Source organism: Heloderma suspectum, chromosome 3 (genome assembly GCF_057233095.1).
Source record: "Heloderma suspectum isolate Gila_16-S chromosome 3, 16-S_ref, whole genome shotgun sequence".
In the NCBI taxonomy this organism is placed as follows: Eukaryota; Metazoa; Chordata; class Lepidosauria; order Squamata; family Helodermatidae; genus Heloderma; species Heloderma suspectum.
This window is the reverse complement of record NC_139460.1, coordinates 175,431,386-175,445,841: the sequence shown is the minus strand read 5'-3', so window position 1 is coordinate 175,445,841 and position 14,456 is coordinate 175,431,386. Positions and strand designations below refer to the sequence as shown.

The following is a 14,456-nucleotide window of genomic DNA, read 5'->3' as shown; positions in this document are numbered from 1 at the left end:
ACACGTCTTCGAGATCGATCGTGGTGAACCAAGAGCCCTTCCATAGGAGTGGGAGAATTGTGGCTAGAGTTCTCATCCTGAACTTTTGGGTAGTGACAAACAGGTTGCAAAGGTTGAGAATGGGCCAAAGGCCTCCATCCTGTTTTGGTACCATGAAGTATGTGGAGAAGAACCCCTCCATACCGATGTTTGGATGAACGCGTTGAATGGTGCCCTTTCGTAAGAGAGATTGAGTTTCTTTGTGGAGGACCTCCGAAGGTGGAGTGACCTGGACTTGGACCCAAAGGCAGGGGTGTGTTGAATTCTATTCTGTATCCGTGGTGGACAATAGCTAGCACCCAGTTGTCCAATGTCACTCTTGCCCACGCTGGGTAATATTGGTTCAAGAGGTCTCCAAAAGGTGGATTGTAATTGTCGGTACGGAGGGGAATGGAGCTGAAGTCAAAGACGACACTTAGAGAATCCCTCACCCTTTGCCTTCAGTTGGAACCTGGGGAAGGAGTAGCTTTTTCTCTGCTGGTGCTGCTGCTGTGGGAATCTGGGTGTCCGGTCCCCAAATTGCCGAGGTGGATAGGTCTGGTGTCAGCAGATGCTGACAGTACGGAGCATACTGCTGCTGTTGTTGCTGGGCTTGACCTATGCCCATCTTACGAGCAGTCGTTCTGGCTTTCTGCACAGAGTCCATCTGGTTATCCATGTTGGCGTTGAATAAACCCTTGCCATCGAAGGGTAGATTTTCTATCTGCGAGCGGGCCTCAGGAGCTAGGCCCGCAGAGCGGAGCCAGGCATGCCACCTTAGGGCAATGGATCCCATCATGCTCTTAGCATTGCAGTCTACTTGATGATAGGCAATGTTGATCTGCTGATGAGAGAGCTTGGATGCCTCCACATGAAACATTCTAGCTAAGTCGTGTTGATCTTCAGGGAAGTATGTGATGAGGGAGTCCATTTTCTCCCAGAGGAAGAGCTGATACCTGGCCATCATCGCCTGGTAGTTGGAAATTCTAAGCCCCAATGCCGCTGAGGAGTAGAGACGACGTCCACTGATATCAAGTTTGTGACCCTCCTTATCCACAGGCGAGGCATGTGCTTTCTGCAAGCGACCTTGGGCAGACTCCACAATTATGGAGTTCGGTTTCTGATGTGAAAAGAAGACGCATCTGTCTCTTGAACCCTGTACATCGATTTCAGCCTCTTGGACGTCGGGGTCAAGGACGAAGGTGCTTTCCACGCCTGTTGGACTGCACTCAGCAGGGCTGGAAGAAAAGGGATGGGCACCAGTGTGGACAGGTCTGTCGCAACAGCATCGAATACCAGATCGTGAATTTGTTGGGGAGGTTGTTGCACCTCGATGCCCAACGATTGCGCCATTCTCAGCACTTGTTCGGAGAAGTGGCCCATGCCTTCCGAACGTGAGGCTCTATTTTGTGTTCTGACGACATCGCCTGGTGATGAGAGAGATGGAGGGACTGAGGAATATGAGGAGGAGGCGGACTGGTAGTCCTCCCCGGATTCCTGCGATTCAGTAGGTCATTGAACCACAGAGACGGCATGAGGTGGAACAGGAGGTAGAGGGGCTTGATGGTCCCGACTGTCTGAGTTGGACGGCGTGGTGGGATTGGTGTATCCCTCAACTCACCCTCCGAGACCATAGAGGCCGGTTCCAGAGTAGTTGTGTGCGTGGTGGGCACGGCACGAATAGGAGAATTCAATAACGGAGGAGGAGGTGGGAGATCCCGCTCCTTTTCCTGTTGTTTGGAGGATTTCTTTTTCCTCTTCTTTTCTGGTGCATCTGCCACTGGTTTAGGGCGTTTTGCCCATTTTGAGAGCGTTTTTGCCACTGAAGTGGCCAAGCTCCTTCCTGGAGTAGGTGGGTCTACTCACACCGGCTCAGTGGTGAGCGGGGGGGGGGAGACTGGGTCGCAATGACCGCTTCTGTACTTGTAGAAGGGGCCGCGGAGGGCTGGTCCCTGGGTGTTTGCGCCTTAGGCATGTCAACCACCTGAAGGGCCCGTTGCCACAGGATTGCTTTTAGTCAATTGGACCTGTTCTTGCGAGCCTGTTTTGATAGTGATTGGCAGTGGTGGCAAGTTTCAACCTTGTGGGATTCCCCCAAGCAAAGAAGATATAAGGAGTGGTTGTCCGAAGAGGGCACCTTACTGCCACAGGCTGTGCACTTTCTAAACGGAGGTTTTGGGGCCATAGGCTGAGGAAGAAAGAACGCGTTGCCACTGAGGCAAACGATGCTCCCCAACACCACCAACAATCTCCCTCTCTCCCTCTCTCTCTCTCTCTCCACCGCTCTCTCTTACTCTCTCTTTTTTATTTTGAAGATAAAGAAGAAAAATAAATTCAAGAAATGAGGTTTAGATAAGATAGAAATACAGCATGACAGAATGTCAAAAGAAGTTCCCCACAAGGTAAAACTAAGGTAGTCAAAAAGGAACTGAGTGGAAGGCAGGAACCCATGCTATATATGCCAGAGACGGTGGGGGAGGGGTTCCCACCAAAAAAACCCCTATGCAGCTTGGAATGAGTCTCCGTGCAGGCGCAGAGCCCATAAGTGTGATGCACAGAGACCACGAAGAAGAACTTCATCTTTTGTCGCCACTATTTGCCTCAGTTCCTCAGACTCCCGTCCTGAAAACCTCAGTTCGGGCACAGGTATCTGTCCTATATCTTCTGCAGTGAAGATGGATGAAAAGAATTCATTCTGCTTCTCTGCAATCTCCTTGTCCTCATTCAGTTCTCCTTTAACTCCATTGTCATCCAATGGTCCAGCTGCCTCCCTAGCTGATTTTCTGCTTCTGTATATTTAAATAATTCCTTTTTGTTGGCCTTGATGTTGTTAGCGATATGCTCTTCCAAATGCTTTTTTTCATATCTTATTGTCTGCTTACATTGCCTTTGTGCAAGCTTGTGCTCCCTTTTGTTTTCCTCACTTGGGCAAGACTTCCATTTTCTGAAGGAAACCGTCTTTTCTCTAACAGCTCCCTTAACTTGTTAACCATGCTGGCGACCTCTTGGACTTTGTCCTACCTTTCCTAACCTGTAGTATACATTTTAGCTGGGCTTCTATTATTGTGGTTTTGAATAATCTCCAAGCATTCTGAAGGGATTTAATCCTCTTGACTCCCCTTTTTAACTTCTTTTTCACCAGTTCCCTCATTTTAGAGAAGTTTCCTCTTTTGAAGTCAAATGTGACTGTGTTGGACTTCCTGGGCACTTTTCCACTTATATATCCCAGGTGGCCCAAAAGTAGGTATACAGTTGTTTAGAATATTGATGGGAGGGGGAGAGAATGTGTGAGTAGAAGATGTGTTGGTGGAGTCAGAATGACAGTTGGGAAGAGTGTGTGACAGGGAGTGACAGTTAAATCAATTAAGTGTAGAGAGTGAGGGGAGTGAGGCCCTTAAGTAGGTATACAGTTGTTTAGTTATTTTTTTTACTGATATTGTGAATGAAGGCAGCGAAGTTGAGTCAAGAACAAAGAAAGTGGATTCTAAAGCAGTACTGGAAGACTGAAAATGCCGAGTGGGTGCGCACAGCATGGCAAGAAGCATCTGACGCTCCTCCACCAACACGTCTGACAATTTATTGTCTTAGAGATAAATTTGAAGCAACAGGTGCAGAGGCTAATGCACCGAAATCTGGACATCCTAGGACGCCTATGAGGAAAATGAGATGAGAGTCACTCTGACATTTGTGAACAGTCCGGAAAAGTCCACACAATGTGCGTCTAAACAGCTTTCCATACCTAGAACGTCCTTGTAAAGCTTAATGCGTAAATTGAAATTGAAGCCATACCGTCCAAGACTGTTACATGGTCTTCTGGAGGACGACCCAGACCATCGGCTGCAATTCTGTGAGATGATGCATAACCAAATCTCTAACGAACCAGACCTTCTTGATAAGATCATCTGGTCAGATGAGGCTTCTTTCAAGTTGCCAGGCCACGTGAACAGGCATAACTGTGTGTATTGGGCAGATGAAAATCCTCATTTGACTATCACATCTCAACTGAACCAGCCAGGCGTCACAGTGTGGGGTGCACTGTCCAGTGAAGGTGTTGTAGGACCGGTTTTCTTTGATACAACTGTGGATAGTAACAATTACCTAAACATGTTACGTGATGTGGTAGTGCCACAACTCAGAACCAGGGCTAACTTCGCTGAACTGCTCTTCCAACAAGATGGGGCACCTCCTCATTATGCTTTTGCAGTAAGGGACTATCTTGACAACACCTTCCCACAGCATTGGATCAGACAACGTGGCAGCATTGAATGGCCGCCACGTTCACCCGACTTAACACCAATGGACTTCTTTTTGGGGGGCGTAGTAAAGAATAAGGTTTTTGAGAGGAATCCCCGGACAGTGGATGAATTAAAAGAGTTCATCTCGGAAGCATTTATGGACATTGATGCGGACCGGAATTTGTGTTCTGGACAGGTTTGAGGAATGTTGCAATGTTGATGGAATACATTTCGAGCACTTACAAGATTGAACTGTGTTAAACAAATGTAAACGTAATAAACAATGTGATAAAATGCAAATAAACTATACTGTATACCTACTTTTGGGCCACTCTGTATATTAAATCTGATAGCACTGCGATCACTGTTTCCATGTGGTTCAACAACATTTACATCTCGTACTAGGTTCTGGGCAACACCACTTAGGATTTAATCCAAGGCTGCTTCCCCTCTAGTCAGTTCCATGACCAACTGTTCTAGGGCACAATCGTTTAGGGCATCAAGAAATTTAACCTCTTTCTCATGGCTGGAACATGCATTTATCCAATCAATATGGGAGTAATTGAAGTTGCCCATTATTACAACACTTCCTTGTTTGGAGGCCTCCCTGATTCCGTTTTCCATCTCAAGGTCACACTGAGCATTCTGGTCTGGGGGACGATACCATGTTCCTAGCACTAAATTAGTTTTGGAGCCTGGTATTGTCACCCACAGCGCTTCTGTGGAAGAGCCTGCCCCTTTTAGGTGTTCTAGTCCGCTCGACACTATGCCCTCTTTGATGTACAGTGCAATACCTCCCCTACTACGCCCTTCTCTGTCCTTCCTATAGAGTTTATATCCAGAGATGACCATATCCCGCTGGTCCTCTCCACTCTACCAGGTTTCTGTAATGCTCACTATATCCAGGTTTTCCTTTAAAATCAAGCACTCCTGCCCTCCCATTTTGGCTTGGAGGCTTCTAGCATTTGCATAAAAACACCTGTACACTGTATCCTTCCCCAGATGCTTCTGGCGTGTGCATCTTTTGCTATGGGAGGTTGGCCCCTTTGATTGGCTATTATGTTCTACCATGTACTCCTGGCCTATTTCCTCCCCTTCTACATTAGGGCAATCAAACAAATTTTCATCTTCATTTAACCTGAACCGGATGCTTCACAGCTCCTGTCAAGTTTCCCCCAGAGTTTAGTTTAAAAGCTGCTCTGCCACCCTTTTTATGTTTAGTGCCAGTGGTCTGGTTCCATTTTGGATTGTGGAGTCCGCTCCTCTTGTACAGGCCTGGTTTGTCCCACAACGTTCCCCAGTGCCTAACATAAATCTGAACCCCTCCTCCTTGCACCACCGTCTCATCCACACATTGAGACTCCTCAGCTTCGCCTGTCTAGCTGGCTGTGCGCATGGAACAGGTAGCATTTCAGAGAAAGCCACTTTGGTGGTCCTGGATTTCAACCTCCTACCTAGCAACTTAAATTTGGCTTCCAGGACCTCACGACTACATTTCCCCACATCGTTGGTACCAACATGGACCATGACCACAGACTCCACTCCACCCCACCACTATCTACTATGCTATCTAGATGGCGCGTGATATCCGCAACCTTTGCACCAGGCAGGCAATTCACCAAGCAGTCTACATGCCCATCACGCCCAGCTGTCTATGTGTCTAATGATCAAATCTCCCACTACCACAAGCCCCCCTCCCCCTGGAGGCACATCCTTGGTGCGAGAGGATATTTGTTTGTCTTCCAAGGAATGGGTCCCTTCTAAGGGATCATTTCCCTCTTCCTCAGCATGACATCCTCCTTCCCTGAGACCCGCATTCTCCATGACAGCAGAGGAGCTATCACCCTGGGAGTGGGACATGGCTAATAGGTCCCTGAAGTTCTTATCCACCAACCTCTCTGCCTCTCTTAGCTTCTCCAGGTCAGTAACCTTGGCTTCAAGGGAATGAACCGGAGAGACAGGAGCTCATTACACCGAGCACACACCCATGACTTCTGTCCAGCAGGTAGATAGTTGTACATGTGGCACTCAATGCAATACACTGGACAGCTCCTGCCCCCCTGCTGGCTTTCTACCTTCATAACTGTTTTTTTTTTTAAAATCTGGGCATGTTTTCCCTGAAAAGCTTAGTTGTTTACTACGAGAAGGTGGGGAAAATTATTTAGGATTATTTATTTACTGTTACTTAGTGTGAGTACAGAATAGGGAGGAAAAAGTCGACTGCCCTGACTTCCTCACCCTGCTGCTAAACTTGCACAGTTGCTTAACTCACTTGTTTGCTGATGCTTTGTCACTGGGGCTGGAATGCTTTGTTTATACGTTTATTTATACCTCGCCTTTCTACCAAATATACACAAAACAGCTAATAAGATAAAACACTAAAATCAAACAAAAGTCACAGATTTTAAAAAAAGCAAATGACAAAGAGACCTCAGGACTTTTGTTCTCTCTCTAAAAGCCGGAGCGTTCCAATTTCCCAACTGGCCACTGTAGACTTGTAGGTCTGCAGACATTAGCAGATAATCAGCTTTATCTTAATACAATGAACAACGTATCCTGCTGATGTCTACAAACCAAGCAGCTGTAAAGTCAAAAGAGCAGTCAGTTGACAACCCTACTCATGTCCCCAGAATTTGGAACAATATGGCACACAACAAGGAGTACGCATAGGCCAGCCAAGATTACTCCTTTCAGTTCCTGTTTCCATGCAGTATTGTCAATAAACAATTAACATTTCACTCACCCCTGAACCAGGAATGGCTGGGTTTAGACCAGGGCACCTGGGAATGCATGCTCTGCTGTTCTACCCGGTAAGCTACAGCTCAGGGTGGTCTGTGGAGTGGTCCAACGCTCTGGTGTGACCCCACCCACCCCTGACTTGGAAGGGCCCTTGAAACACACCAGCCATTACTGACACATATAGGGAATGTAGCACTACCTTGGCTTTGTTAACTTCTACCACTTTTATCCACAATCTTTCAAAGACAATTTCTCTTTAAAAAGCAGTTCCAGTCCTTCTGAAGGTCGGCAGCACAGGAGGCATTTAGTCTACTGAAGAACACTTTTGCTCACTGCCATCTACTGCCGAGATTATTTTTTATTGTATAAGTAGATGTATTCAGTCAGGCAATGGGGGTAGTCTTATCCCAATGCCAGGAGCCCTGCAATCTCCATCCCTGTGCCTTCTACCTACAAAAACAGCCCAGCTGAAAGAAATTACAACATCTGGAACAGAGAGCTTTTCTTCTTCTTTTAGAATTTCCATATACAGACACTCTTACAAGTTTCTCTACAGCAGCTTTAAATCAGAATTGAGAACTGTTGACCATTGAGGTTGCATCTGAGTGCTGGCAGCACCTACTTGAATGGGCTCAACACCTTACTAAACTAATGACACAGCACAGAAACCTGGAATACTTCAGAACTATTAAATCCCTAAACCCCACTGAACTCACTGACTCATACTCTTGATTCTAGTTTGTGATGGCATACATACATACACACTGACCAGGTGAACAAAATGGGGAGGTGTGCATCTTATCCCAGAAAAAAAGAGTTTTCTTCTTTCATCCAAGTGACCATTGTGGATTTTATTTCATAGATACAGATGGCTCTGCCAGGTGAACCTTATGCCTGTCAGCACCTAGCTAAGTTCCAGGCGACTTATTCTGATCCATCTAATGCCCTGCACCAATCCCGTGATGTTCTGAGAGCAGGATTCAGGAGGGCCATCATGCAGCATGGACCCCTGAGTCACACCGTCTGGTGACAGTCCATCTGGAAGGCCATCAAACAGTATGCTTAGTCCTGTGATGCTAGGACAAATATATTACACCCAAACCCCAGGGTCTACTCTGCCTAGCTGCCATGGACTAACATCTCCCTGGGCTTTGTTATAGAATTCCCATCCTCACAAGAGAGCATCATGGTCTTGATTGTCCATTGACCAAGCTGGAGGGTGAAGTCCTACTTTGCGGAGCAAGGGAACATGGTACTGTGGAATTGCATTTTCTACAGTTAGAAGAATATTAAACGCCAGATGAACTGCAGACAGCGACACGTTCTTTCATAAACAGAACCCCACTTCCACTTTCACAATTAATGTTGCGGTGTTTTTGCTTTTATATTTAAAAGAAAGCTATTGGTATTCTGTAATATTTTCAGACTTAACTTTTTAACCCCTGTAACTCAGACAGTAAAGCACACACATTTGTATTTGTACAAATTAAAACGCTTCTTTTATTAATACAGACACAAAACATTTACCTTTTTATACAAAAAAAGTCATTATATTGTTCCTTACTGTACTTAAATGTTTTCTTCAGTGATTTAAGTTGTAATAATATCCTATCATCATCAGTCTGTGTATCAAAAGCAATCTCCCCACTCCTTTCCTTGCTCTAAGGAACATTTCAGAGGCTATTCAAAATATGTCCCACTTCTGGTTATTCTCGGTAAGTATGATCCTAAGAGTTGTACAGCATCCCATGATGTGCTCTAGGAGTTGAGCTTCAAGATTCAGGACCACTCAGGGTTTTAGTAATGGGATAAACTCAGCTTTGCCATAAATAATACTTCTAAGTCCCTTTACTAATGTTGTTATATTTTTACAAAACACAAAAAACTACAATAAAAGACCAAACATTAAAGAAATCTAATACAAGTTTATTCTATAAATAATTTGTCTGCCAAAATCAAAACAAAAACTTCGAGAATGTTCCTGGCAAAATCTTCTTTTTAATGAAGCCGCGCTTATTACAAATTAATAATTCTTACTGTGTTAAGGGGGAATTGTGCAGTTGCCCTTCCTGTTCCCAAAGTTGTCAACTTGCTTGCTTGGTTAACTATTCTGCTAATCACTCTTATCTTCACCTTGGTAATGCCTGTATTCTGGCTTAAGTTCCCAAGTATTTTTGTGTGTTCCCTTAACATTGTAGATACCTATGTCTCTTAAAATTTCTTTCAAGTAGCTCTGAAAAAGAAAAGAAAATATTTAATTTGGTATCAATACAAAAATATACACTTATATCAGATGGTCTAACGCATACCCGTTTCATTGAATAGTCTTCTGCACACATTGTCAACAATTGTGAAAGAATGACAGCGTAAGCCACCTCCACCCACAGAGGCCCACCTCTGGAGGACAACAGGAGGTGCTACAGCACATCCTTTTAATTCTCCGCCACAGAAGCAGGAAGACCGATGCACGAGCACTGGTTGCCCCACCCAGGAAGTCCCATTCCCACCACACCAACTACACAATGCCTAGGCCTGCCAGTGCCCTCACAGTGCATCACATATGTTGCCTGCTGCTTGCTGTTGCCTTGTTCCCCACCCTCTTCCTCCCTCTTCTCTCCTTAGGCAGCTGCCCAAGAGGTATGGCTCCAAGCTACCATCCTGGCTTAAAAAAAACAACAACAACAACAACTTACTGTATTGTTCATTTTTGAGACAATTATTATCTTCCAAAGCAGCTCACATCAATCAAAAAAGAGACATCAGGCTTACAAATGAGAAAGACAGGCTCCAGCAGCCTAGCAACTCCTATGACAGACAGTTAGGCTACAGATGCAGTAGCCCACGTTACACTCCAGCCTCACAAAGGCACTCTGCACCTGCTACCCTGCTGGTCATAGCCAGGAGGCCTGCTGTTGGGTGGGTGGGTGGGTGGGTGGGTCGCTTAACAATGATCTATGAATTTTTGTTTCCCTACAGAGACCATATCCATACTAACACTGGTGGCTGGTGGCCACTGGACCTGGTGGGGCAAATACAAGGGTCACCAGAGGCAGAGCAGCTTTATGAATCCCCAGTAGCCAACAACACATATCACAGAAAGGGGAAACTGAGGCACATGAACAAGTCCCATTGCACAGAGAATCATGTGTCTTTAAGATCATGAGTGCCAAACAGTGGTAAAGAATCCACACAGACACAAAAAAGAATGATGTCCTTGATTTTTAGGAAATAGCTGATTTTGCTTTATTGGACTTGCCAAGGAAGACTATTGAGAAATGTTTAATTTACCTTTCAATATAGGCTGCCTCAGTATGAAAAGACTTGAGTTGATAAGCACTTATCTAAGACTAAAAGGGAACAGGATAACCTCATGTGTTATTAAAAAAAACCTGCATTTTTAAACTCTACAGACTGATGCTCCTAGTTGTATTTGTAGAAAGATTGGATTTTTTCACTTTGCATCCGCCAATTCTACAACAGCACACAGTACATGTAAAAAAGCTATTCTGCCTGCAAATATCTGAGCATAAAAGTAAAGAGAGGAATGCAGCAGAGAGCTATAAGTCCCAGTCACTAATGCTGCAACTGTACCTGATGCAGCCAACATGCAGAGAGAGAGAGGGAGAGGGAGAGGGAGAGGGAGAGAGAGAATTGTATCCACAACAAAATGAATTTAAATTTGAAGAGCTGACAGTTTTTAACTTATATTGATTCAACTAGTTGTTCCAGTCCTGTGAGCACTATCATGGTTCTCAATATGGCTAATATGAAGTCAGTTTTAGGTTTTGCTCCAACTGGTCCTAAACACATTGCAACTTGGATAAACAAGTGTACTGCTACTTTGAAAGTATTTGATTTCCCCCCTCTTCTACACCAATTTTTATTGCACTAATCAGGCAACAATCAGTAAATGCTCTTACATCACAAGCTACGGCTTTATATTTGGAACTGCTCCGGACCTACACAGCCCAAATATTAAAGGTCTGTGCTTTTAAATCATGTTTTTCAAACGACGCTATGAAGCAAAACCAAACTGTCCTGACTGGAACTTGCAGAATTACTATGTTTGACTGATGTCTCTTGGAATTTTGAGAAATAGGAAAAAGCCTATAGTACGTACTGAAAAAAATAGACAAACACTGGAGCCACAAAAGCCCTATATCCTCCTATTTGATGCTATCCACTAGCCAGCATGTAAGAAACATTTCCATGTTTATATTTAAGGCAATGCAATCCTGACATGCTGGCCCAAGCTGATGAAGCAGACCGCTCCTGTCAAGGTTCTCACCAGGTCACAGGCAAGAATCAAAATATATAATTTTTTTAAATTGAGAGTTCAAATGAAAAGCTAAGCCCAAGTAATTCAACTAAATATAAATTTAAAGTTTTGGATAATAAATATTGTAGGGGGGGTAGAGAATGGGACAAAAAAGGTTCCACTGGTAGCAGAACGGCTAAAATTGATATACCAAGCTCACTTTAGTGTGGGTCGCATAAATCAGGGTGAAAATGTGGCTGTAATCCCCCTGAATCAAAGATGTGGTGGCCTGGGCTGTAGATACATTAAACAATATATGGCCCAATATAATATTTGCCACAGGGTTAATCCCAATTCTGCTATCAGGCCCTTATTAATAGTTCAAAAAAGCCTACATTTTATTTGATTAAAAAACAAAGAGATTACTTTTTTATTGCACGTTTAGCTCAATCACATGGGCAAAAACATGTTTTGGCATAAACTGATGTATCTACAAGTTATGTGTAAGTTGTGTTTTACCAGGAGTTATACTGCTGAAGACCACCAAGGGGCCCTCACCTCCTGCGTAAGCCCATCTATTTTGAGGATGCAATACTCATATTAGGGTACAACATCCACTCTGTTTAGCTCAGGCTTGCAGAATGACCTCAAGTAAAGAGCACCATACTATCCCCAGACTTGTGCTTGTAAGGGAAATGTGCAGGTGCCAACAGCCCTTACAACGCCCTTTGCAGGAAGACCTAAGTGTAAATACATTCTCATACTTGTACAATTACAAATTAAATGATTTGCTCAAAATAAATGAACGCTTTACATAACATGCTCTGTGAGTTAAAATTGGCTACAGTTTTAGGACAAATTGGCGTTGTCTTCTGGTAATTTTCGCCAAACATAGTTAGCCCCCCTATCTGCAATTAACATTGAACTGGCACCTGCTAATCAACCTCCATTAACTACTAACTTTCAATGCCTGAAGTTGGCCACACTGATCCAGGAGAGGGCAGGATCATATAGTCAGAAGGAACCATAAAGGTCATCTAGACCAGCCCGTTGCTGATGCAAGAAAAAGAAACAAGAAAAGAAACCTCAAAAATATGCAAGTATTGAATATCAGAACAGTAATGATTTTGGATCAGCAGGCCAACTGATGTTAACTGATAATCATAAAAGAATTCCACAGCAAGTATGAGTACTTGTTGAGTTTTATCCTCTTGATAACGTTCAAAATAGAATCCGCTTTATAAGAATCCTCTCAATAGAGCTCAGTAAAGAACTAAAAGGATCACTAGAAGCAAAAGTGAACTTTGAAATTCCTTTGCATAAACTAAAAAGCCTAAACTAAAGAATAAGCTAAGCAGAAATAATGTGTTAAGCAGCATTGGGACACTGCCACTGTATGCATTATGGAAGTGTAAGAATTTGGCCTACCAATTAAGTTAGTGTTATACACCAAAATCTGTAAATGAATAATTTATATTATTATTTAAGTACGGCCATCACTATGAGGTGGTTTGCACGACACAGCAACACGCCATGGTTCATCAGCCATGGTGGGTTGTCGTGTTGTGTGAACCTGTCACGGTTTCCACAAGCTGGCTTATTTTTCACCAACAGGCCACTGTGAGAACACATGGTTTGTTGCTGGGTTGTTCATATCCTGGCAAAAAAACCCTGCTGCTCCTTGCGATCTTGCCATCCTCCCTCGTCCCTTCTCAGTGCCCTATCCCTCATGCTCCTAAAAGCTGAGAAGGGCACCACAGAGTGTTCCAGACTCATTCGTAATTTTTCTTTGGTCCTGCCCAAGTGCAGAGGATTGAATGTTTGCTGCTAGGGTATTTGTGTAATTTTCTCCTCAGTTTTACTGAGCAGTTTGAACACACACTCCAAAAGTTTTTCAGTTTCTGGAGTGTGGTTTCAGGGCAGCGAATGCGTGTTCACACCATCTGCACCACACTTTAAAATGTTAGATCTGCTTTCATGCTGCCTGCCATCATTTCAATGCTCCAAGGATTCTTGATACAGCCTCAATGCCACCAGGTGGCAGCAATTCATCATATGAGCCTACTAAGCCATAGATAAAATACTAATAGGCAAGAACCGCTAGCAGAGGATGCTCTAGAATGTGGAAACTGGTCTGTACATGCAGGCTTGGTCCCATCCAAGTCTGACTATTTAACTGTGGTCTCTTCTAGTAGGAACAATCCTAACCCTATGGGAGAGTTAGAACACTACAAATCTACGCTTTCCAGGACAGAGCCTTTTAGCACAAATATCAGAGAATACTATTAAGAGCCCTTAGCACATCTGAAATTCATCTACTTGATACATCTCATTACATCTGCCTTTTAAAAAGGCAGGAGCAGAGTCGGCAGGGCCATCTGTGAATATTTATGTTTTAAAAGAATGACATTGCTGATGCTAATAAAAATAAATATGAGATTCTTTTCCATTTTGTGCACTTCCAAGGGCAAGTTGGGGAAGTGTTACATCTGTGCAAGTCTGTTTCTCTTCCAGCTCCAGTTATCAATTCATGAGGATTCTTTTATCACATAATTGCTGGTATCTTAAGTGCCTTTAGGAAGGAATGTTGTCAAAAGCTTCCCGCAAGTCCAAGTATATAATGGCTCCTTTAGCATTCGCCAAGGCACTGCTTTTCCACAGTAAGCTGGAAGTGAAATTAAAATGGGGGTCCCACACAGCACTTAATATAGCATATTATATTCAGCTTCCCTATGGTCAAGATCCTTCTATAGTGTTTACTCACATGAAAATCCTGTTCAGCAAAGGTCTCCTGTAGCTTTAATTAAAATCTTCCTCCTCTGGAACAAATGGTTTGCTTTGCCTCTAATTTAGACCTGTTTGGCACAGCTAGCATTACTGATAGTCTGCCCCTTAATTAGTACCCATTCCCATCTGGGGTGCGTGCACTTTAAATTACTAGATTCTGCTCATTTTTTTTTTCTTTTATACTCTTAACAGCATTATTTCATTATAAAAAAGAAAACACAATGAGAAGAAACCAGTAATTAAAGCCACTCCCTCAGATGGGGAACAGGGTCTGATTAATTCTGAGGCATTTGAATTACCTGGCCTTGCTGAACAGGAAGAAATCAAAGTCAGAAGAAGGCATACTTTGTAGAGCAAGAACATTCTAATCAAAAGGGTCAGTAGCCCTAAAAAGCCTCCACAAAACTTTGCTACTCCAC

General features: G+C 43.7%; 1 protein-coding gene across 2 annotated transcripts in view; it reads right to left on the bottom strand.

Annotated features, from left to right (window-relative positions):
* Window positions 1-8,470: 8,470 nt before the first annotated feature.
* GTF2F2 (general transcription factor IIF subunit 2) overlaps window positions 8,471-14,456 on the bottom strand; it is a 117,437-nt gene continuing 111,451 nt past the window's right edge. For both annotated transcript variants that reach the window (XM_084844957.1, XM_084844958.1), the window contains one exon: window positions 8,471-9,225. In XM_084844957.1, the coding sequence (XP_084701083.1) occupies window positions 9,106-9,225 (120 nt within the window). In that variant the 3' untranslated portion in view covers window positions 8,471-9,105. The remainder of the gene's footprint in view (window positions 9,226-14,456) is intronic.